This window comes from Pezoporus occidentalis, unplaced genomic scaffold (genome assembly GCF_034315485.1).
Source record: "Pezoporus occidentalis ecotype Australia unplaced genomic scaffold, CSIRO_AGI_Poc_V1 ctg169, whole genome shotgun sequence".
In the NCBI taxonomy this organism is placed as follows: Eukaryota; Metazoa; Chordata; class Aves; order Psittaciformes; family Psittacidae; genus Pezoporus; species Pezoporus occidentalis.
Genome location: NW_026913521.1, coordinates 1,593,804 through 1,619,575, shown reverse-complemented (window position 1 = coordinate 1,619,575; position 25,772 = coordinate 1,593,804). Strand labels below are relative to the sequence as shown.

Below are 25,772 nucleotides of genomic sequence, written 5' to 3'. Positions count from 1 at the left end.
TCTGTGGGGACACCCAGGCTTTACAATAAACCACTTCAGTCTGTTTCATTTATTTTACATGGTCCTGTAAGTTGCATTTATATGATCTATATTCAGTGTCCTGACATATTATGGTGAATCACATCACGTAAAGTAACAGAAATACTCCCAGAAACCATAAAAATAAATTTAAACCACTACAGCAAAAATCATGCAACATCTACCTCATGCCACAGCACACTGCTACTGCAACAGGGAAGCCAGCACCTCCTCGAGGTCCCCAGCCATACACCAGCACTGCGCAGCCCATCAGTGTTCCAACCCAATGCAGCAGAAGGCAAAACGAAGCAATAGGCAAAAACTACACCAAATCTGAGTCTCATATTGAAGACACACCAGTGAGATTGCTTCCTGCTGCAATCCATCACTGAATTACCGTGACCCTTTTCCATCCAGCATTCTAAAAGGCATTTGGTCCTTGCTGAATAGCAGAGTAACTGAAGCAGCTTAGGTTTGATTTTAACAGTGCAGTACGCATTCTTGATCACGTTTCTATTATTTGGCACAACTTAGAGCTAAGGATAATAATGAGAAAAGCTCATTTCTCATTATTACACACATGAAGACCTGTATTTGAGATGGCCGAACTATGTAAGAACTGGGAAGAACATACAATATGAAACTTTCCATGATTAGTATCACATGTATTTTAGAGGCATTTAGAAAAGGATTATATATTATGATAGCAATAATGAATATCTGGACAAAGAGTTAAAACAAGGCAAACAAAAGTACCATTAGTATTTGAAGACAAACAGAATTTTAGGAATAGGTTGTGACTTCACAGGCTTCCCAAACTACAGTGATATATCAAAATATGTCAGACAAACCAAAAACCTATTAACCTTTCTCCAGAAAATATGAAAGAGAATTCACACACCAACAGGGGAAAAACACCCACATATAGGGTTTTAAAGCTGGGATATTCAGCTTGCCATCTTGTGGCTGATGCACTGAAGCTTTGATCTGCAGTTATCCTGATCACAGAGCTCTAGACAAAAACCTCATTAGCAAATGCACAATGCAGTCACCATTGTCTTCATTTACATTTGTTTATCATTGCTGTTTCTAATAGAATCAGATACATGAATGAGCACAGAAGCAACTGTCACAGATGAAAGCAGCACTGTCCAAGGGGACTTCTGGGCTTTCGTCAAAACATTTAACATCTGGAAAAATCCTCTATCCCTTTGGCTCAACTTGCCTGGATCCCATTTGAAATTCAGTGACAGATGCAACCTCACCGAGATCCTCGCCTGTGTAACTATGTCCTCCACTAAAAGATTTCACATTTCCAGAACAAGCAGGCAGCAATACATTTATTGCAAGTTGTGAATATTTTAACCCAAAGGAAAAACAGAAAGAGACTTGAAGCAAGAAGAGAAAGAAGTTTCCTTTGTTTCCCTTCTGAGAAGATCCCAAAGGAAAGTTTCTCTCTAGGGAAATCTTCAGCTTACGTCATTATTAGTCTGTAGCATGGGTTTAATGCTTTGGCCTGCAATACACTGAATTATGCTTTTCCTTCTTCGAGTTCTACCCAAGCCCAGTGCAAAAACAGGAGGAGAAGGAACGCAGATACCCGTTTCCAACAAACATTAAAATGCCACAAACACTGGTCAGCTGAAAACTACAGAACATCCTTCTCATTAGAAAAGAGCTCTCAAACAAAAGGCTATATGAAAACTTGTCCAATAGGCCTTTCCTTACCCATCACTTTCCTCCCCATACCTGTAGCACAGACATCCATGCATAATCTCTGCCTAAGCACTCTCATTCCTCTCCAATATTTAACTAAACGACTCATTTTTCAATTGTCAAACAATCTAAATAACTTTGCCAGAAGCACAACTCATCTCTTTCATAATTATAAAAGATACTAAGAGTCTCCTTTCATCTTCCAGTGAACACATACTTAGCTGGCTTCCAAAAACCTGCTGCAATTTGTTATCCAGGGCTGCTTCTTGCCCCTGGCATTCTCCTTTATGTAATTCAGCAACGTTCTAAGGATCCAACAATGCATTGTAGAGCAGCAGTACATCACTTATGTTAAGATGTTCAAATCACTTCCTGATACCAATGAGAGTATCTCTTCAGCCTTTCAAACTACTGCCACAGATGAGAATGATTTTTATTAGAACCACCGAACACAAGAACACCTAAAATGGTTTTACTTCATCTGGGTATAGAGCCAAAAGTATCTTTCCAGTGGGCTCCTTACTCACTAAAAACCCATTTAAAATTCTAGAATATACACTCTACTTATTAAGTAGCTTAAATGATCTACATCTTTTTGCGTCTTGGTGAACTATTATCACTCAAATCTGAATTTGTTCTGCCTTCCACTTCCAATCACCTTCAAGCTTAAATTTCACTTAACACACCCATGTCCACTTTTAACACGGCCAACATGGACCTAGTACAATCATTGAAAATGGAGGCACTCTCCTTTAATAGTGTGATCAACTAATCAAGCAAAAACTCATATAGCCAATGAAACAGTATTACAGCATTAGAAAAGACAACAACCCATCTTTCACCAATTTGACAGCACTGAGAAAAACCCAATGACCGCTGTCACAGAACAACATCACACAAAACAAGAAAACGTATTTCCATCAAAAGAAACGTTTATGGCTCTTGGTCACTGCCTTTCTCCTCTAGGCATATCGAGTGGTTTGGCTGGCTATTAACTCTCTTGTGTGTTCACCCTTAATGCTGTATTTCTTATTTTACAATCCCTATTGACATAAAATCTCTTTCCACTTTGTACCGAGTCTGTCTTCTGCTTCTGCCCTATTAACTCATGTCGATACCGCAAAGGGAGCAAAATAAAGCAGCAAAGTCGATAGCCATCCATCACATTTTTGTGCAACCGCTGCAATGAAGAGGAACAGACAGGTCAAAATCAAGCTACCCCAACGCCCCAGCTCTACCTGGTACCAGATGTGAACACAGCATTGCTTTCCTGTGGCTCACTCAACAAAGGAAGTGGCTGCACAGGTCAGAAGTTCACCTGCTAAATTAATACGGAGCACCCCAAGTATTCAGAGCAAAGACCACACGCTGAAGCAGAAGCTGCTCTGATCCCTACTGCGCTTTCTGTGCCTAAGTCACTCCCAATAGAAGCTGTCTTTGTTTTAGGGAAGTTTCAGACTGTGGTGGGATTTACCAGTCCCACCTTCTTTCCTATCCTCTTTCTCCCCTTCCCACAACTGCATTTTCCAAACCAAATCACAAAGTGCCTCTGGGGATAAAGGAAGGCATCATCACTGAACACTTAACTGGACAGGATGATCTCTTTTCTCCTCCAATCCCTGCAACAATAGGAACACTAGAGATCTGAATTCAGAACAAAGAAGCAAGCATTTATCAGGCAGAATAAAAGAGATTAAAGCATTTCTGCCTCTGATTGAATGACCACAGTATCACATTACCTCTGCTCCTGCTGCTGCAGAGGAAGTGATTGAGCCCTGGCACAGGGACCTTGCTGAGTGAGGAAAGGGGCAAATCCTCTCCCCAGAATTTTAATCTCTTGCTCCTGGAGCCAGGAAATCATTACCCAGTGCAGCAGAGAAATGAATGTTCCATGGCATCCAGTGGTCTCCCTGCTGGCAATTTCTACATAAGACAGTTTATTTCAAAGAGACTGCATAAGCTACTGCAGACCTTTAAGTTGTATGGGACTGATGAAGGGCTAAAAAAAAACAAAAAGGCAAAAAGAAAGGAATAAGAAAATGAAATTGTGAACACAATTTAAAGACAAACAAAAAGAGTCTCAATGAAATAAGTGACTTCCACTGCGGACCAGTGAAACACCTTAACTTTTCCTGCCAAATACATCCTGCAAAGGATGTTTTGGTACCTTTTATACACACCTGGCCTTAACTCAAGCCTCATTTATCCTTTGTAGTGGACAATGCTGGGATGCCAGGTAGAGGCAAGAATCTGAGTGCTGGATTGATTCACAGATGAGGAGAATTGCGACTCCTCTCCAATTCACACCAGTTTCTGCTTAGCGGAGCCTACTGTTGCACACAGACATGCCACAGGCACAAATGTGCAAGGTGGGAACACACCAAACCTCATAGCTTAAAACTCAAAACTCAACCAGTACCGGAAAAGAAGGGCTTGGCTTTCCTTTGTCTCCACATTTGCGGGGACAAACTCTTCAAAAGGTTCTAAGTTACAGAACTATTTCGAGATAGATCTATAAAGCCACATAAACCAGCCATCCTGTTACAAAAGTACCTCAAGATTAGAAACCTTAATGACACTCGCACATGTAAGAACACTTGAGATATTAGCAAAAACGTTTTTTCTATCCATATCATTCATGTTTAAAGGAGAAAAGCCACGCAGAGTTCGCTGTTACCCCAAGTCTCTTAATATTTGGTGGCTTCTCTAAACTACCGGCTCCTAGATGTGGATTTTCATCACTTCAGAACAAATCTTCAAAGTGAGTTCCTGACCTTCGTCCTTATGGAGAAGAACCTTAATAAAATGGCAGCACTGGCAAAAACAAAGCAAATAGACAGATGATGTCTTGACTTCAAATGCTGTGGGGGGTGATTATTTTTGCAGTCCCGAGATGCAACCTCAGCTGTTCTGTTGGGCAGAATGTCAATCATGAAGAGATGTAAGGCTCCCTGTAATAAGGACAGATTTCTTTCCAGCTCCATTCACACTAACATACACTGGAGAACAGATATAACCAGGCAAAACCCCCGAGATTGTTGAGGTTTTGTCTATTTCTAGGTTGTATCATAAATCTATTGATTTTTCTAGTCAAACAGCATCTTTCATAAATATAGCAGGTACAATCTGAATGTGTTTAAGAAACTGAAAGTTATGACCTTTTAGAACAGAAAAATTGAGGTTTTAAAGAGCAGCAAATTGGGCACCTTTTCCTTCCCATCCTCTGCCAAACTACAGTTAAAGGTACCAGAATTCAACAGCAACATGATGCAGATTTTACATAGGAACACACACAGTCAAGGCTTCCTAATTTTCTTTTTTATCTCATTTTTTTCTGCTGTAACAAATCAAGAAGAAGTGGGGAAAATAATGCAGGTTTAAAAGAAGACAAACATCAGCTATTCAGCTATCTGCTTAGATGGGGACAAAGCTGAGCGATTGATGGGATACCTGTTTTGCACACTCCAGAACAAACCTACATTGGCTCCTTGAATGATTAAATGGATGCAATAAAACAATTATTTCGTTTAATGCAATTCTATGACCATTAAATCATTACAAACAAAATGCAGACTTATTTATCATGGGCATTACCAGCAGCTTGTGAAGTCATTATATTTCTACTGAGGCTTCAGGTTGGTGGACAAAGGATTCTAAGAGGCCAACTGTACCTCAGCTAGACATAGATACTGTGTTTTAAGCCATTGTCCATTTGTGAGATTTTAGACAAACCGGCGCCGTTTTATTAATTCTGATGGATTAAGGGGCTTTTGGCTTGATTTTTGTTTTGTTTTAAACAGAAGCAGCAAAACAAATAGTCCCTGTTCTAAGAAGGTAAAGACTCCAGTGAAGCTGGCTGAGACTGTTTCCTCTGTGGCTCCCAGTTTATGCTGAATGTGGAACTTGGTATAAAGTGGTTGCTACAAGATACAAGTTTGTGATGTGGGAACTTGTCACTTGCAGACATCATCATAAGCGTTTTACAGGAACATTACTATCTGTGAAGCTGTGATGAAATCAGAACTAACAGACAATACCACAGGCACCAGCTCTCCAACAGTTTTCCTGTCAAAAGGTATTAACTGAAGATCTGACCCACGCAGAGATCACCCAAACCAAGTTTTTGCCACTCTCTGAAGGAAGTTTCCAAGCCAAATACCTAACAGTTAAGAAATGTCAAATATACCCATGGACTCATCCTCCAGTAACTGCCCGTCATCCCAAGCTGCTTTAGCTTTAAAATGCAGCGTAACTGACCTCCTGAAAGCAGATGTATGAAACTGTATGCTTTAAGATACACGAGTTGTTCCTCATCTCTACATTAGTAACCCAGCCCTGGGCTGGGGAGAGAAGCTCTGGGCTACAGAGCTTGCTTGCTTGGTCTGTCTTCAATAAGCCAATGGTTTTCATCATTCAGCATAGTTTGCAAAAGCAAGAAATCCTTACTGATGGCTTGGAGCTTGCAGGAAAAACACCAGTATATGCATATGTTGCTCATAGCTCATCTATTACAAAGATGGGTCCATTCATGGCTCTTAGTTAAATACGAGCAGTCAGCTATGAAGGGTCTCAGCTATACTGCATAATAATTATGTGCATATATATATAGATAGATGTAAAATGGATACTGTATAGCTATATAACTTGCTGAACCTCTTTATGAAAAGGAAGGAAACAGAGCCTCTCTCCTCTCCTCACATTTGGATTGATGCCTCAAAGCATAAACCACTCCTCAGATGAAAGGAAAAGGAGGAATTTTTTAACAATGAAATTCATTCTCAGCTGTGACAGGGTTTTTTAGTTCTGCACTGCCTTCACTAAGCAGATGATCCTACAGTTTCAGTTTAAGCCTTTCAGTGACTTGCAAGCATCCTTCCTGCACATCACTGCAGTGGCCACCACCTCTCGTTTCACAGATTTTTTATGATCTACTATATTAAAACCAGTTAAAATGTAATAAAGTCTGCAACATTTACAGCTAGAAAATACAGACAATAAAATTAGCCAGGCATAAAAACAAGGGAGTCAAACATCCTCAGCTCACTTTCCAGGGACAATATACACGGACCAGGCATGGGCTGCAAAAATCAAAAGGAATTTAAATCAATTGGAAATTCCAACAATCCTTTCTCCTGCCTGCACGGGGCTCAAGGGACATTGGCACTCCCAGACTCACTCTTCTGCATTGTTTCCTCAGGTTTTCATTCTCGCTCCCTAATATTTGTTTCTAGAAGTGGTGATGTGAAATACTGATGATTTACACATCTCTCCTCTGTGGTTTTGCTCAGCTGCAGCTGGTTGTGCAGGAATGACATACTTTCTCCATTTCACACTCCACCCCTTTTCTGCAGAAGATGGAGTAGGAATAGAGAATTCTTAGATTGCCATTTCTTCCTGCCTTACCTACTCTCTCATTTTCTTCAAGCATACTATTAAAATATGTAAGGCAAAGCAGCAAATTCACACTGAAGCAAAACTTTGTCACAGCAAATACCTGTCGTAGTGCCAAAGCAAAGCTGCTCTCACAACTGCTCCTATCCCTCCGTCCCTCCTACAGTACAAACATGAACTGGACAGCAGATTAAGGTAGGGTCACTCTCCATAGTAGTATATTCCAGAAGCACAAAATACTGCCAGGTGCTTCCTCTCCTTAGGATCCCCGCAGTTTCCTTACTAGGAATTTAATTCATTAAATGCTCTTTAATGAATGGGATACAAAGCTGCTTGAAGCAAAACAAGCTTTATCTGCTTTCTAACATGCTGATTTTACACAGAATTTGAAAACTGTGTTTGGGGCACAAGCAAAAGCTTTAGGAATGGCAAATACATGAACTGCACTTTGGGAAAGCCCTGTACAAGCAGTGACAAAGATATGCTTCAGTAAATATTACCATAGCCTTGTTAACTACTCACTCCCACATGGCAGAGGACAGATCACTGACTTGCTCAACATCACACCAGTCCTGGGTCAGAACGAGAGCTGGAAACAAAACTTCCTCCAAAGGTCTGCTGAGTTTTGAGTATTTCTGCAGTCCAGTGCTGCACAGGTCTCAATATCCATCCAGCCTCTCCCCCATCCTGTAGACCTTAAGCAGCTTTAATGCTTTCCAGAAGAGCTACGTTACAGACCAGAAGCAGAAATACATATCCTTCTACACTTAGAAAGAATACAGATAACATTGACTGTACTGCAAAGAGGATCCAGTCTAGGCCAGGTGTAAATACACAGCAGATACACATCACTCATACCACCACCAGCCTCCTTCTAAGAGGAATGTTCTTGTAAGTCCTGTTCTTACAAGTCCTCTGCTGCAGGACTTCTGTTGATCATATTAAATCCCAGTAAGGGAACATGTAAATGGCTTCTGTATCAGTAACAATCAACTGAGTGTCATGGATTCTATGACATCTCCAATTCTTCTCTCTTTTAAGCAGAAACACAAGAGTGCAACACCTTTTCTTTGTTCTGGAAGGTGGTGATTCAGATGGTTAGTTAAAAAGAGTTATTTATTTGTAAACTGCAGAGAAGAAATGGCATTGGATACAGCCAGCCTTACTTTAGTAATTACCTCTGCTACAATAAAGTTTTGTATTTGGAGACACAGTTAATCTTCTTTTGGGATTCAGATCTCTGAGTCCCAAAGCACTATTTATTCTAAGCAGGGCTTGTTTCTAGAACACGGCTTAATATCTTGCAGCAGAGGCAACGATGGTCTCCTACTTCTCTGAAATAAGGTAACTAGAGACAGAACTTACTCTTTTAAAGAGCTGTGAAAAAAAATGAATTAAATACTAACCTGACTGATCAAACACGGGAGCAACTACACTGACTCCTTGACTTGATTCACTTCTTTCAGGACATGAGGTGCTTCTCTGAAGTCTGCACACATTAACGCAAAATGCCACTCACTTTGGTTTTAAATCAAAACCAATGAAGTCTGAGGCTGCCTGACTGGGACTGCTGGGCTTACAGGGAGAAGGACACCGTAACTTCTGTCAGCCTCAATGACAGAGAGCTGTAACCACCCTTCTCTCTCTCATTCAGCTCCCATTCAGGAAACAGCCTGGATGGGAAAAGAGAAACTACTGAAACTTCACCCAGCTTGAAACTTCACTCCTATATTCATTCAGTTCCAGACCTTCAGCATTAATTCAGGGAAGAGGTGAAGTAACTACTTCAAGAAAAAAACCTAAAGAATCCAAATTAAAAGCTTGCAACAACTGAAGAATTCCTGCCTTCAGGTGCATCTGAAACAAGGTCTCTATTATCATCATTCACAAGTTTGCCACTGAGCCAGAGACCTCCCAAGGGAGTCAGAATGAATTTCCAGGCTCCTCTAAGTATTAATGAATATTTCCTCTGTAAGTTCAAGTGTCCCTGAGCCACTGTTGATACCCCAAACCCCCATCTTCAAGAAGCAGCCTTGTAAGATGACACAGCCTGTGTGCTTGTCCTCCAGCGGGCAAAGCTCTCCCTGCAGTTGAGAACAAGCACATTATAAAGCTCTTCTGACAAAGGGCACATTCCACAGACAGCAGACCTGCACTCTGGGTTTGAGGAGATGACTGGAATGCATTTTCTCTTTGCATAAAGACATTTCTTTGGAGGCATCCGCAATCCATGCAAATGAAAGGTTTCCAAAAGGTCACTGGCAATATAAAATGTAATTAGCTTAAAAACACCAAGTATTTTTAGGCAGCACTTTGCCCCAGGTTATCTTACTGTTGCTTGGGTTTTATAATCACAGTTCTTATTATCAGTATGGGGTTTTTTCCTTTTAGATGTAATCAGGAAAGAAAAACATTGACAAATACACTGTTAAAAAGAGATTATATTACTCTCAGGCAAGTTAGAGACGTATTCCTCATGGCTCTGTGCTACACTGCACATAATGATACAGGTAACAAAAGAGGTGCACTTTTATTAAAGAGGATACAGCTTAAAAGCATTAGAAAGAAAGAAACCACATTATGCTGCCTTATAAAGTCCAAATGGCTCTTCAAAATTGACAAAAGATTTTGCCATGAACATCACCACCCCATGGGCCTTCCCCTGCATCAGCACAGCTCACAGCACTCAGCGCAAGAGGCAGAATTACTGCATCTCAGGAAACACGCATCATCCTACACCGTGTTTGGGCAAATGAAGCAAAACTCATTCAGGAGTCATTGTACCGGCAGGCTCGTACTTGCTGCTCCAGCTGAGTGCCCAGAGGAGATAAGTCAAACAATATGATAAAGTGACTTCATTGACAGTACAGAAAATAGTATTTTTGGTTAATATGAAATTGAAGTTCTGGCCCCTTAATTGTAAATCTGACATACCAGTGCTGAGTCAGGGAAACACAGCAGTTACTGGTATATGGTTCCAGCAAAAACATGATGTACACTGTCTATCTGGTGCCCCTGCTCATGGCAGGGGGTTTGGAACTAGATGGTCTTTAAAGTCCCTTCCAACCCAAATTGTTCTATGATTCTATGATATGGAGAAAGGTCATGCTACCAATTGGTTGTCTTATCAAAACCCTGGTTACGTATCAGAATGATTTAGGTCAAGTCTCTCTCATAGATGCTGACACCCCTTACATCTCTTTGGTCTGATACCTCCCCCGTTTCAAATGTGCCCACTATCTTCTCTCTCAAATTGTCTAGTTGATTAATGAAGTTAAACTCGGGCCAATTGTTCTTAACCTGCATTTAGCTTGAAGGCTTTTGCTTCTATATCAGATCTGAGCATTGGCTGTGTGCCCAAACTCATGTCTGTCCGCTAATCCTATCATTTGGTCTAATAAAAGGTATTACTTCTCCCTACAAACCTTGCTTTGCTGATTCTCCTGTGAATCATCAAAATGCACTCTGACTTCAACAAGCTCCAATCCTTACACCAGGGCAAGATTTGTAGAATGAAAACCAAGGCATAAGACCCAGAGGAGCAAGTTTACTCTAAAAATTGGGAGTGCGACACAGCCAGACAACCTGTGCTGCAATTGCATCCTTGGTGGCACAGGATTGAGCCTGCTTCAGCTGAAGAGGATGTGAGCAGCACTGCTCCACACTCCAAGCTACCAAAAAAAGAGCTGAAGTTACTTCAGTCTTGCTGCTGAAGTAGATGCATCAATGTGAATGACACGTTTGGTTTCTAAGAGTCAATTAATGCATTGCCTTGGTGACATCTGTTACCTCCAATGCAAGGTGCAGGAAGGCCTGTTTTCATTAGGATAACCCATGGATATGTGCTAGTTTGTCAGTATAAGAACCTCAGTGTTTTCTTAAAGCACACCCTCCTCTTTTATTAGTTGTAGATACTTCGAATTCCATGTGCTGCAACTACCATGGGCTGGGTCTGATAATCCCTTATTTGTAGAGCCAGAAAGGGACACATTTTAGTTTATTTCCATGAATATTTCAAAAGCCATTTCTGGCTGAGGAGCAGAATGCCTCTTCAGGAGTTATTCCACTCATAATAATTTGATTTTTGTTGCTTGAATAAGAGGAAAACTGAGAGGTTGTGTTGTGGGTTTTTATTGGGACTGTGTTTGTGGGTTATTTTACCAATTTCCATCTCTTACCACTAAGAACGTGTTTTAAAACTGACAAATATGTGAACATTGCTTTAAATATTGAAAATAGGTGAAAACAGCCCATATGAAATATAACAGAAAGGAAATTGCATGTTGCTAGAACACTGTTCTGAACCCTAACAGAGTACAATGCCTAAGCCTTCTGACCAAGCTTCCAGCCCCAGAGGGCCCTCTGAATGTCAGATCCTACTGCAGCTTTTCCTTGTATGGATAAAGAAAAACAAAAGCCACCAGCAACAAAATAACTGGACCAGTTGCCAACAACCCCTCCTTAACCCACCTCCAGGTCTACCCCATCTCCTTCCCTATGGAGTCATACATTCCTACAAAAGGACTGCACTGAGAAATTGTCAGGTTTTCTTCTTAGCAACAGAGCACGGCTGCACCACTGCTGCTAACAAACATGACTGCTGTCTTGACAGATGCCTATGCAAGAACCAAGAGCAGTTTGACTTTGGAATCTGAAAAGAATAGAATAAAATCAATACATTTCCTTCAACAAGAAATCTTGTGGCAAGGATGGAGAAAGGAGGAAACACTGTCAAGGCACAAACACACCCTCAGGGTCTTGCCTTGTTTCCCCATGCTTGACTCTTTCAACTACTCCTTCCTTAACCAGATGCCTCAAAAGTATCGGATGCTTCACCCAAAGCTGCACCAGAGCTATCGCAAAAGGCTACATCTGAGCTCTCCACAGAAGAGTTTCTGAGACAAGCATATTCACGTCAAGATGTTCTGCAGCTTTTCGCTTCTTTCACTTGTAAGAGTTTTTAGCTAATTGGCTCCAGAATTTATAATCCTGGTAACAGCACCGTGCCTCTGCGAGACGGAGAAGGTGGAGGAGGAGGGGAAGGAGGACAGAGAAGCTGCCAATGCTGCCGGCACCATCTTCTGTCAGGAGCACGCTACTGCAGAGACCAGCTACAGCTCGGGATGCTGATCCTCCTCCTCCCAGTACTCACCCAGAGAGCTCAGGGTTATCTTGTGCTTAGAAATATCACGAGCACAACTTCGGAGGTTTTCTGCAGACTCCAGAAAAAGCAGGAATCCGAATATGAAGTGCAGCTAAACCCACCGAGTTTGAAAAGGAGAAAATTAAGCAGACGAGGAGGGGGGAAAGGCAATTACAGCAGGAAAAAAAAAGTGGTTCACCATTAGCATTGCACAATAAGAAGGTTTGTCAGGCACCGGTTTAGCCTACACATGTTCATATCCGTCAGCATTTCCATGATAAATCCTAATTTTCGCCATTGTTGATCACATTGAACTAAAACTTGGTATGCAAGTTTTTAGCACAGATGCTCAAATAAATTATGCACATTAGTCATTTAACTTTCAGAGCAGCAAAAGAAAGCTGCTTTTTAGTGGGGGGGTTGACTATAATTTATGACAAGTTTTTTTCTGCTTTACACAGCTAAAAAAGACAAGGCAGCTTACTTTTTGATTCAACTTTTCAAGCCATATGTCTTTTGTATAGATGATAAAACACTGACATTAGGAAACTATTTATAGCTACAAATGCCCTCCTCCCACCAACAGCTATATACGTGCAGTATTTCCTCCATTTACGATATGGCACCATGGTCTATACATTCATATGTGCATACAGACACAGAATCTTGAAATGAAAACACACAAAGAAAATACCAATAACTGCAGGCTGAAGAGGCCACACAGTTGAGGTTGATGTGATCCAGATGAGAAACTGTTAAACAAGGAGTTAGCTTGAGAGCTGAGCACAGATTACATGTAGATATGATCAACTGATGGAGACATCCCCACCAAGACAATCTATCTTTTTAGACAGGATCATATTCTGTGCAGTGTTTGAACTGACACCACTTCACAGCAGTTACAAGACACTACAGAATACGTGCTTTCCTTGGTAAAATGTCTCAGTGTGTGCCGGATGTCCCCACTCCCCTCTCAGCACTGGGAAACCATATGATTAAAATGAACAATATAGACAGTACCATAAAAAGAATCCAGAGTCTTTGAGACCCCTGTTATTATGGCACCTACAGCAGGTATTCAAGTAAATGAGTGGCATTCTGCCACCAGTCCACCTCCGGCTCCTGGTGCCTGCTCAGGAAAGCTGTACTGCAGTGCCAGCTTTACAAATTCAGAGACAATGTTATACACAACCTTGTTTGACTGCTGACAACTAATACAACATTTCAAAGGGACAGTCCAAGAGCCACAGTCAGTACTATCATTTTAAGATAGTATATGTGAAGAAATGTGTATGATTGCTTTTGGGAGAGAAGGGAACTAAAAAAGAAACAATCTTAATAGGTACATACAGAAAGGAATTAATGGTTTTTATTTGGCTTTAAAAAATTAGGTGCAGGGTAGACAGGATATGTAGCAATGTTCATTTTCACTAACGTGGTCTTCTGGCTGAGAACATGAGAATCTTGGGTCACTGCATTCAGTGACACAGCTGAAGCCAAACAAACACAAAGCTCTCCAGAAGCTAACTCCAGACTTCTCAGGCCATATTCTTCTACCTTAACCATGGGACCATCCTTATCACTTCCAGACTGATTCTAAAGGTATCACCAAACTGAAGGGCCCTCCTTTTTTCCAGCTCATATACAATATTTCAAGGCTTACTGCTCCACTGCAGAGGCAATAAGAGAAATGCCTAAGCACTGGAAATCCAAAAGCTCTACAACTCCCGGAGCTCTATGCAAAGCTTGGCAACAGGCTGAATTCATGGTTTTAAATATTACTGGTTTCAAAGTAGAATATTATTTGTGCTGCTGCCTCCTGCTTAGCCAAGATTATAATTTGTATATTTGTATTCACATCACAAATATACCCTGGACGTGGGACATTTCCTCTGGCCGATCAGCCTCATTTAGGTCATTAATTTGATCATAGCATCTTCCTGCTAAAAAGGATAATAAAAACAGATGAGTTTTGACTTCAAATTACTTCATTCTAAATGCTCATTCTAGTTTCCAAGAACTCTGGCCTGATATTAACATACAACTGTTTCACCTTGGATTTTTAGGAATTCTAGTCTCACACAAGTGAAAGATTCATAGTGCAGGTGTGAGTCACACACAGATGAAATGTTAAGAAGACTGCTCCTTCCCTAACTGTCACAGTGCAGCTCCGTGCTGAAACACCATGTCTGCTGTACAATACACCAGCAGGGACAGCCTATGCTTCCTAGCAAACTCACTGATCATCTTTACATAGTTTTCTGGCCAATAACACACACTGCTACCCGGATAACCCAAGGGAATGCTGAATCAATGTCCCCAGAGGACGCTGAGAAATGAGAGTTATCATTCATTCTGGTTATAACAACATGCACATACATCAGGGATGGGAGTAGGAACACCAAGTGTCAATCACAATCATGGAGCAAGAAAAAATAGTATTAAGAACAGAGTTAAATAGCTTCTACAATTTGTTCATCATTAGAAGTGATTACAGCACCGAGCAGAGGCATTGCACAGATTAGCCTTGAATGTTTTTCAAGGAGCACAGTCAAATACAAGGTAACAAAACAAATATCATTATTTTTACTGGTTTTGCACTACACAATTTGTACAGAGCTCCAGGCTGAAAAGATGGTACAATTACAGCGATGTCTGTCCCCTGTAGGCTTTTCTTTAGGCTTTCTCTACATATTTTCTTTCTAACAGAAAAAGACCAGTTTCATAAACTCCAGAACCTGATTACCTATGAATTTCTCCCTCCGAAGATGAATACTGACTCAAGTAGACTTCCATTTCTTGTACCAACAGCACAAAAACAATACCAACATTACCACAGTACTATCAAATAATACAAGCCCTTAGGAAACACGGTATAGCAAGAACTTCTGTGGAATCAGAGCAATGCTCCCTTACTGCCAATCTCAAGGCTGAATGCGCAGTGGCCAAGGAGGCATGATCTGCAATTCCCTGTCAGTGTGACATTTAAAAGGAGCTTTTTGCTTGCAGAGCTCTAGTGCCTAACAGGACATGACCTCTGCAGCAACAGGACGTCTCTCCTGGAGATGGAGACCTGTTTTCCTTTAACTCGCTGGAATGTGTTATTTCTGAGACCTCTTCCATCTGCTAAACTTGACAGAACACAACCAGCAAGTTCAACAGTGTGGGGTAGGCACAGGCAAATCTCATCTACATACACACACAAAGCACTGTAATAAGCCTCACTTCCTCAGGAAATCACACTAAAAATGGCACAATCACGAAAAGTAAAGGTCTGGGCAAAATCCCATGTTTTTAGAATTGGAAGCATAAGTCAATGTCTTGACTAAATTATTTTTGCCTTCCTATTTTCTGCTAAGGGCTAAGTACACGATATAAAAAAGAACTAGAACAGCTTTGTATCTACCCAATTAGAGTCACAAACAACCAGATGTTGCTCTGGAAGCTTACTATTTGAATATGTCTATTTGTAGTAGATTGGTCACTATCAGCTACTCCTGGTATAAAAATGCATGAAAGATTTCTTTTGGAGAAGAGAAAAAGCAGCACCTCCTAGTCATTGCTTCACGATATTACTCTATAAATGAATGCAGAACCTGTCAGCAGTTAATATCGCCCTGAAGCACTGTGAATAAACATTTGCCTGGTATTAGGTACATGCACACCTCCAATAGAAATCAAGGCGCAATGTGCCACAAAGATGAACAGAAGAAAAAAGAAAGTCCCTACCTTGTCCTATATTAGACATTAAGTGCTGCTTTTGATCACAAACTAGCTCATAAAGCCTATTAAAAAGGTAGCACTTCTCTCTGTCAGATAAAAGGCACTTCACTGTAATTAAACTTCTGTCCAACTTTCCAGAAGATACAGGCAAGTCTGAGAGGGTCTATTTAAATTTATGACTGGCACTCCTTGGGACGTCCAAGGAAAAAGAGAAGATGGGCAATAGGTTTACAACACTTCTGAGCTAACAGCACTTATGGGGATGGATGGTTCTGAGCTTATCATCACTCATTCATTGGGGTTTTTATTAAATCAAATCCCTGCTGCCCAACTCAAAAGCATTTTGTGTTCAGTTTGCAATCTACATTCCCCAGCCTTCAATGCTTTAGTTGATTTCATTTTTAAGCAACAACACACACAGCAGGTTCTCTGGGTAAATCAGTTTTACATGATTTATATGAATAAAGGTGGCAAACAACCATGTCTCTTAACAGTGCTCTGTGAGCACTTGAAGAAGGAAAATATTTCCTCAAACATATTCTATCACTTTTCACATATGAAACTATATGTCAGAACACGTGGATGGGTTTCTGACACTAGGTGACGGGAATAAACCATCGGCTCCAGGATGCCAACACCAGAACCAAAGATTTATTGCTCTTCCATTTTTCTTTTTGTCTTTCTTTTCTTTGTGGCTTCATCCTGCTCAGTATTAACTTTACTTGTTTCCTTTTATTTGACTTCCTAGAAGACACCTCAATGGTCCAAAGTCAATATTAGCCTTAGATAACAAAAGCAAAAGTAGAAAACAAATGATCACTTTGGGAGAGACTGCAAGTAATCAAAACAGTCTATTTTCATAGCCAGCCTTTCAGAATTGAGGCAAAGATCAAACTGTAAAAGCAGTACCATTCCTTCCTGCTCAGCCATCTCAGAGAACAACACTGACCAGAGGGGAATTTTTCCCTTACATTTCAAATTCTAGAATGCTTTGCCAGGATTGTTGTAGGAAACCTCTGCAGAGACTGCAAATATGCAGACAGGATTCTGGAAAAATAAATGTCTCTTTTCTTTCTTAAAAGATAATGTAACTACTACATCATTTTTCCATAAGACAAAAGCTTACAAACTGCTTGGCCAACTTTCCATATTACAAGCTATGACTATCAACTCTTCCTGAAAAAGTAGATTTCAAGTACCACTTCTATAGCACCCATTTGCTGGGGGAAAAAAATGTGCTTAACACTAATGACAGCTGCTTAGTTCAACTCAGCCACCAATTAAACACTCTTTTTTCATTACCTTGTCCTGAAAAGCAGAGCAGGTACAGCAGGTTATCAAGGTGGCCCTAAGCAATCTTCTTTTGAGCTTTTAAACCGTGGGGTTCTTATCTTTGTTCTGCAGTTAAAGCTCCAGGATACTTCCTGCTGTTATTGCTGCAAGTATAATTTACTCTATTTACACAACTTGTAGCAACACACTCCAAAACAGCAGTAAGATTCCATCTCACACTATTAATGGCACTTTCAGCTACTTTATTCAGCAATCCTGAAGTTGCAAAGCGGAGAAGTGAGTTGCTACTTATGTGTTCAGTAGAAGAGTGAGCTTCTCCTCTTTCCCATTCTAGCACCACAGGAAGGTTTTCCTTCCTAGCAAAAATAGCAAGCTCCAAGGGAGCCTACACAACTCCAACATGTAAACAATCACTGCTAAAAGAAACTGATTTAAACCCCCCATTCAGGAAATTCAGTCCTGTCATTCTGTGTCTAAAAGCATCCCATCGGAGCTGTACAGCAAATATGATATGCATTACCATTTGATCTCTAGGAAGCCTTGAGACACCAGCAATTGCAGGAGTTACACAAAACACAGATTGCACTTCAGATCCCCCAAGCCAGAGGCAGGAGGAATGGAATATCAATGCAGGGGCTCATTTGCAGCAGTATAGCCTTTTTGTGGTATGAAGAACACTATTGCCTTTTTAATAACAGAAACACTGGCTCTAAAATATAAACAGTAATAAAAAATGGAGAGCAGCTCAAGAATGGAAAAATGAGACAAAATAAATTTAGTCTCTTTAATTAAGCCATATGCCATTTGGAAAGCATTGTTACCAGTGTGTTGGTATACCATATGTGCTGGCTTAGGCTGGGGTGGAGTTAATTTTCTTCACAGTAGCTGCTATGGAGCTGTGTTTCAAATCTGTGCTAGAAACAGGGATGTTTAGTGACTGCTGAGCAGTGCTTACACAGAAACAAGGACTTTTCTTCTCCTCACCCCATCGGTGAGTTGGCTGGGCATATACAAGGATTTGGGAGGGGACACAGCCAGGACAGCCGACCCCAACTAAGTCAAGGGATATTCCATACGATACGGCATCATGCTCAGCATATAGAGCTGGGGGAAGGAGGAGGAAAGGAGAATATTCAGAGTGATGGTGTTTGTCCTCCCAGGTGATTGTTACCTGTGATGGATCCCTGCTGTACTGGAGACGGCTGAACACTTGCCAGACCATGGGAAGTGGCGAATGAATTCCTTTTTTACTTTGCTTGTGTGTGCAGCTTTTGCTTTACTTACAGAACTGTCTTTATCTCAACCCATGTGTTTTCTTACTTTCATCCTTCCCATTCTCTCCCCATCCAGAGGAGGCAGTGAGCAAGTGACTGTGAGGGTCTGAGTTGCCACTGGGGTTAAACCGTAACAGCAAAACTTTCCATGCTCGGTAAACTAAAGGACACTGAAAAGCAGCTGGGTTAGATTTGTCTCCAGTTTTTATTCCAGGAGAGACCTTACAAAGCAAACTGCTCCCTTGTGATACTTTGTCCATGCTTGGTTTGTTTTCTGAAGTTCTGCTCATAGACTGCTACAATAGCAATTAGCTCCTGCTTCACTACCAAGCATCTCCTTTCACCAAATAGAAACTGGTGACTATTTGTCACCTTGCAAGACAAACAGGAGCTGGCAAGTGTCTACCACACTCACTAAGCAATGAGGGAAAGGTACCATCAGTGGGAATAAAAACCTAGAAAACTACAGTGAAAGGACTGAAAGAACAATCAGTTTACAAAAACCCTATCTAGGTACCCTTCTGCCTGTGTTTAAGAGTTCAGTGACAACCAGACACACATGCAGTGTACAAAGACTCAATACCAGCCATTTAGGGAATGTTTAATACAACACTCAAACCTCTTCTGCTACACTGAATTTTGCACAGGTAAACCAGGACTGTGTGATTTTCCATTGCTATAAAACTAAATTCAGATGACAGCTTCTGAGGATGTTTTCTTAAGCATCTACCAAATCATTCATTTTAATGGAGAAAATGAAATCAAAGCTTCTTAGGGTAGGCAAAAAGTATTTTGTCTTTGTTCTGTACATTGCTCTATACACACATAACCAACAACTTCATAAATCAAACATAGTGCTGTCAGTACTGAAGACACATTTCAACTAAGGCCAAAAGAACTGGCTGAAAATAACAATAGAAAGCTGAATAAGAGCTGGGCTCCATCACTAGAGGGAGTTGTGATCACATATTAAGTTACTGTAATATGCAGGCCATTCTGACCACAATTATGAAACAAATAAAAGACCATCAGCTAAATCTGGGAAAGATTCAGGGAAAAGAGAAAATTAGATTTGTTTCCTTAACAAGGTTTTATTCCCAAAGACCTTCTCTTGGGAACTTTCAAATCATCTGTAATGAAAGGCTTTTAAAAATGTATCTTATTGCCTCCGTTTTCAGACAGAATAAGGTATGTGACAGGAGAGAGCCAAAATTATCAGTTTCAGAAATTACAGCACTGCATCAAGAGAACTTTAATTGAAGCAACTTTACAGCCCGTTTCACTTCAAATCAAAAAGTAATCTTAATCATGTTTTTATTTTTCAACTAAATTGGCACAATTACAGCAAGCACAAACAGGCACTACCAAAACACGGCTTCTGCAACAGATGATTCCCTTTGGCCATTAATACATTTAGAGAAAGCATTTCTCTGACAGGCTGTGAGAAGCAGCCTAAAACCAAATATAAATCAGGAACTCAAGCATAACTATCATTCTTTCATTCGATCATTTCATCAACTGTGGCTTTGAGGGTTTGCTTGGTTTATTTTTAATATATGAAATGTCTTTTTTATACTGGTGAGGTATTTTTCACCCTTTTAAAGTTCTTAGCAGAAACCACAGACCAATTTGGCTGGCTGCACTCACAGGAATTTACACTTGGCTCAAACAATTTTGCAACTGAACAGTTTCATTAAGAGCAGCAGCACGCACAAAGCTTTTTAAGACCCAGCTTGAATCCTGCCCATCACTAGTAAGGCAGAGCCCATACCAGGATCACCTCTTGAACCAAGATCTACCACATACCTCAAGAGACATTAGCAAATGCAGCCCAAGGCAAACTAGGAGTGCTTGTCCAGTGCTCACTTAGTAGTTGACTGATTTACATTCAATACATTTACACCAAATTATCCACACTTCTATTGCTCAGACAACTCAGTGAACAACCTGGCAATGCAAACAGTCCAAGAGCCTTTTTAAAAGAGTTATTGTTTTTAACAGGGACAATGGGATCCTAATGTAAGGAAATAAAACCAGTGAGGGAAGCAAGAGTATGTGCACCAAGAATGAGAAGCACTTTCTGGCACTCTACGGAACTATGTTAAGAAATGCTACGAGCATCCAGTGCAGTCTGGAAAGTTAAGCTCTGGCATTTCCCCTATCAAATACTCCTCCACCAGGGCAAAGGCTTAAACAGCCTCTAGCTTCAAATACAGATCTCCCCCTATAAACAGACTGCTCCTCCCAAAGCCTAGTATACTCTGCCACCAAAACTGCAAACAAGGCTTTTCCACTACCATCTACACAAACTAGTCCTCTAGGTAGTCAAATCACAGTGCTCAGATCTCTTATTCCCCTATCCATACAGATGGCTACTTCGCACATTTTGCTTTGACATTCCCTTTCAGGATGAAGTGGTCTGGGAAAGAAGCTCACTTCCCCTTATGGTGAACACTTTAGCTCATAAAATCAAGCTGGATAAACTCTTCACTGCATCCACCCACAGTCCTTCATCTTTTCCTTCCTGCAAGGACTTAAGTAAGCAATAAACTCTTCATCAACATGAGAAAGAATAGCATAGAGGGCTCCATAGAACAGCAAGGAAATCTGAAGAGCAGTTCTCTCAGTTTGCAGTCCTACTTTTCTTTCTATCCTATTTAATATAGCAATGTTTTGCTAGCAGCATCCATTACTGGTATCACCCACCTGCTCGTGATGGTAGAGTTCTGCTCTTTCAGCACAAGTTCCCTTTGCTGCAGGGCCACAATTTGCCTGGAGAGATCATCCGGTGTCCTACGCAATTAAAACAAAACAGAAACTTTTAACAAATCATTGGTTGAAAAACCTGTGTTCCATACATAACCACAAAAAAGTTTCACCAAAAGGAGACAAGGCAATTTCATCAGCCCAAAGTTGCTGCAGCCCCTCAAAGCAACAGAGTTGCACCCTGCTTAAGTAAAAGCCTGCTTAAATTTTAAAGCCATTGCTGTAATCACCATCCAAGTCACATCATCTCACTACTGTGCACTTCAACCCATAAACCAACTCTTAAAGCCAGAGGCAGCAAGACCAAATCTGCAAAGCAAGCAGCCTGCACAAACATTCATAGCAGATGACCAGACAGCTTATTGCTTGAACACATACTACTTGTTTTTAACACACATACAAAGGGGTGTTCATCTCCTCCTCCCCATCCTAGTGCTCAGCACAAACACACAGGGGTGAGCACACCCAGAGTTACTCTAATTGCTGTTCAACTACAGAGTCTCAGTGGAGCATGATCACAGGATTATTACCAACAGGGTAAGAAAAGGAGGAAATGTATATATAGACTGCACAATTCAACAACTCTGGCTACTGCTGAACACTCTCTGATAGCACAGAGGTTCAGCTATATCGCAGGTGACTCAAAGCAGTGTGCCCACACAACTACCAACATGCTGAGTTCAGCGGCCTTCATATAAGACATGACTCCAGAGCCATGGGGGGAAAACATCAGTAATAATCCATCAGCTGCTGGTAACATTTCAGATCCCACTCTGATAACCTTTTCCTGTCAAAGAGATCAAAGATTGCTACAGATCAGCTAGCAACAGCTCTGCAGTTGTCAGGAATAAGTTTGCTTTTCCATCAAATCCAGTGACAAATTCTGAAAGCTAGTGGAGTGGGATCAAGCAAGTTTTGCAGGAGTGAAATCTGTAGAAACTCATTCTGTCATGTCCCCCAAGATGCAAGTCAAGGCTTCACTGTTGATGGCAGATGAAATTAAGTCAGATCAGATTTACAGTATTCAAATGCAACCCTGCAACAAGGCTCCTGCCACTCCAAAAACTGAACACGTAGATAGATGTGCCTCCAGCTTGACCATTAGGACTCTGAGTAAACGTAGGACTAAAGATGGTATTTCTGTGATGATGCCACTTTTCCGCCAAATATGCACATACAGAAAGCCACCACTTTTTCCTCTTTGTCACTTCCAGCCAGGTGAAAAATCGCTTAAACACTGACCTGATGCAGACAGTCAGGGTTCAATTCTGGAAATCCAAGTTCAAAGGTTCCTTGGTTTTGCTCTCAGAACTGCACACTGATAGCCTTCCTCAGCAAATTGTGAAGCCTCTAATACCCATTTGTGTTACATGTAAGTTTTAACATTTATATATTATAAAACAGATGGATGTGGTCTCCCCTCAGGCAATGGAGACACATACTGCAGCAGTCAGAGACCTGTCAGAACAGCATGAAACATTATCCCTTCAAAGACATCACACTTGATGGCCAAGGAAACCATGAGAAGAAACCAAGACACCAACCTGAAGATGGCTTGACTAAACCATCTAAACTTCACGTTCTGGTAACAGACACAAGACAATTTTAAACCAACACCTGGGTTTTCAAGTATGTTGCAGTACCAGATAACACACTTCAAACTCCTGAAGCTGAGCCTGAAGGGATTTTTAATGTAAGCAGTTCCCCATGTTTTTAGTGAGGGTTACTCCATGGCTGAGCATTAGAACAAACACTGAAAAACTAATTCAGCCCAGCCCGATGCAAGCCACATCTCCATATAACCCAAGAGCAAGGGAAAAACAACACTGGATTCTTGGAATCTCAGCTCTGAAGAGCTCAAATCTAGCACCGGTCTAATTTAATAATCCAGATGATGGAAGATGGTTGGTTTCTCATGCTCTATGATGTCTGCAGCGGGGGGAATGAACAGCAAAAAACCTAGAAGAGGAGTCTATAAAGCTAAAATCGGATTTCAACATTGGCTCTATCTGCAGGAAGAAGACCTCTGACTCAAGATTTTTTCCATAAATTAAAGAAACAGATGTTCTCTTTCACAGTAGTTTCTAACCAGAAATATCTAGACATAAGGGAAGGAGAACACAAGGATAAAGGCAACTTTGTATTAGTTTTGATGAGGGGCAAAAAAATCACCATGTTAACCTTTCCTCTTTATCCTCCTTCACTTACTGGAGTAATCAGAAGCTAAAAACCAGAAAACATTAGACAGAAATGGATGGGGTATGCTCAGTCTGCTTGGCAAAAAGCAGCTGTAAGCAGACACACCAGTTTCAGTAGAGACAACCTCTGTAAAATCTAATGCCAGTCAATAAGGCTCTGAAAACTGCCATTCCAAACCTCTCATAATACATCCAAATACAGCAGATTTATCACAAGGATAGTTGGTATCAGGCATCTCTCTGGCCATGTGGAGTGCCAGTCCCCAACCCCAGTGTTTGGTCCCTGAAATATGAAAATGAAGTGTTTGGTCAATGAAATAATTGCACAGATACTTTTTAAATGGGGCGGGGAAAAGAAGTATATTTGCCTTGATTTTCTTTTCTCATTTTCTCAGAAATTCCTACCATAAGGTACTAGGAATGAGATAGAGAACTGAAATTAACCCAATAGGAAAAAGAGAGGATTCTAAAAGCCACAGATTTGTAGTAATGATAGCTACTGACAGATTTCCAATGAAAACCACTCGCGCTCATCTGTTCAGCAATTCAAATCAATAAGCAGCTTCCAATCTCAGTTCCAGCAATTGGCAGGTTCAGGTTTATACTTAGTTCTGGAGGATGTGTCATTGCCATTAGAAACTATTCTCTTTAAAAAAGTGGAGCAGCACAGATACAGAACAGAAAATGAAGTCAAAGGCTATTCACCCCCTCTACAGAAGAGTTCACTTTCTGTAAAACTAAATCATACCAAATGATCAAAGACACCTCTTGCATGCACCCTGCTGTTAAACCTGAGAGGTTTCAAAGCCTATTTATGAGGTCTACATCCTATCCTGATCACAGACGATTCGGCAAAAGCCGGTTTAACACAGTTCAAGTAAAGGAATGACACTGCTTGCATGATGAAATTAAAGCAGACAAGCTTTCAGTTTGAAGAGAACTGATCAACTCCAAAGCACTGCAAGCACCAAGCACCCTTCATCACTGTAATACACTCCTGTTTCTCAAGTTTCTGAGAACAATGCTGCATAAAGAGAGAAATGGCAGCACCCCAACGCACACGTAACATGTTCTGGCCTTGAAAGTCACTGTCTGATGGGCTAGCTGAATACCATTTTTGCTAAAGCTCTGTTCGTTCCCCATGGAAGACTTGCTATCAAAGCCAGCATGAAAAAGAGAAGCAGTCTGCTTCAGGAGAATCTGTATGACATTACATCTTACCAGTACTACTTGAATAGCCACAGCTACATAAAGGAAGTTTGAAACTCTATCCTTACCTAAACATACCTGTTTGAAAAGCTGCTGCTTTGTGTACTATGCTTCCCCTGCAAACCCGCAAACGTCTTCCTTCCCCATGTCTCATCCCTGGCAGTGCTCAAGGCCAGGCTGGACAGGGCTTGGAGCAACCTGATCTCGTGGAAGGTGTCCCTGCTCATGGAATTAGATGAGCTTTAACATCCCTTCCAAACCAAACTACAGCATGAGTCTATGATTCCATGTAACACTGGAGATCATGAACCATGAAAAAAACCCCACACTTAAGTTTGCATAAGCCATGCAAAATCCTGTAAATGAAACACTTCCCAGTACGATTCAAGAGCAGCACGTTATTAAAACTGAATTACATGCTATGCCATTATAAAGATAACATGCAGAACAAAGTGGCTTCTAAACTGCAGGTGGAGATTAAATCCCTGACTTCAGTTCCTGGGTAAGGCACAAGGAGTCAAAAGCCAAATGCTCTTCCTCTGTGCACCAACCCATTCACAGACCACACTTCCTTCTGCAATAACACTGAAGAAACACTTAAAACCAACCAAACCAGGAAAATTTAAGCCTAATTGGGAAACAAGGGAGCAAGGGAAACAAGCAAGCTCCCTCAAGGAGCAAATTAGGCAGCATAGCTTAGCAGCACAGCAAGGCAGGAGAGGGACAAAACTGCTGTTAACCAGAGCATTTTGCCTTCCTTTGAAGTGCAGATAGTTTGAAAAGAAGCGATTTGAGAATGATAGAAGCCTAAAATTGTTAAAATGAAGTGAAAAATTGACTTAATGGGATGCCCATCCAAGTCATTCAGTGCCTTTCAGGCAGCCCTGGTACTCTTTTTTTAAGAGGGGAAATGGTTTACACAGTATTTTATGCCTTCATTTTTTTAATGCACACAGCTGACAGTTCACAGGCATTTGCAGAAAGTTCTGTTGGACTGTCTTGGTTCAGGTTCCATTATCGTTTCGATATAAACTAGCACAG

The 25,772-nt window shown here is 40.9% G+C and overlaps 1 protein-coding gene across 4 annotated transcripts in view; it reads right to left on the bottom strand.

Moving 5' to 3' along the window:
* MAD1L1 (mitotic arrest deficient 1 like 1) overlaps positions 1-25,772 on the bottom strand; it is a 368,957-nt gene that overhangs the window by 311,592 nt on the left and 31,593 nt on the right. For all 4 annotated transcript variants that reach the window (XR_009963812.1, XM_062613593.1, XM_062613591.1 and 1 more), the window contains exon 10: positions 21,265-21,351. Coding sequence is in view for 3 of the 4 variants with exons in the window: in XM_062613593.1 (XP_062469577.1) it covers positions 21,265-21,351 (87 nt within the window). In the remaining variant the exon portion in view is untranslated. The remainder of the gene's footprint in view (positions 1-21,264; positions 21,352-25,772) is intronic.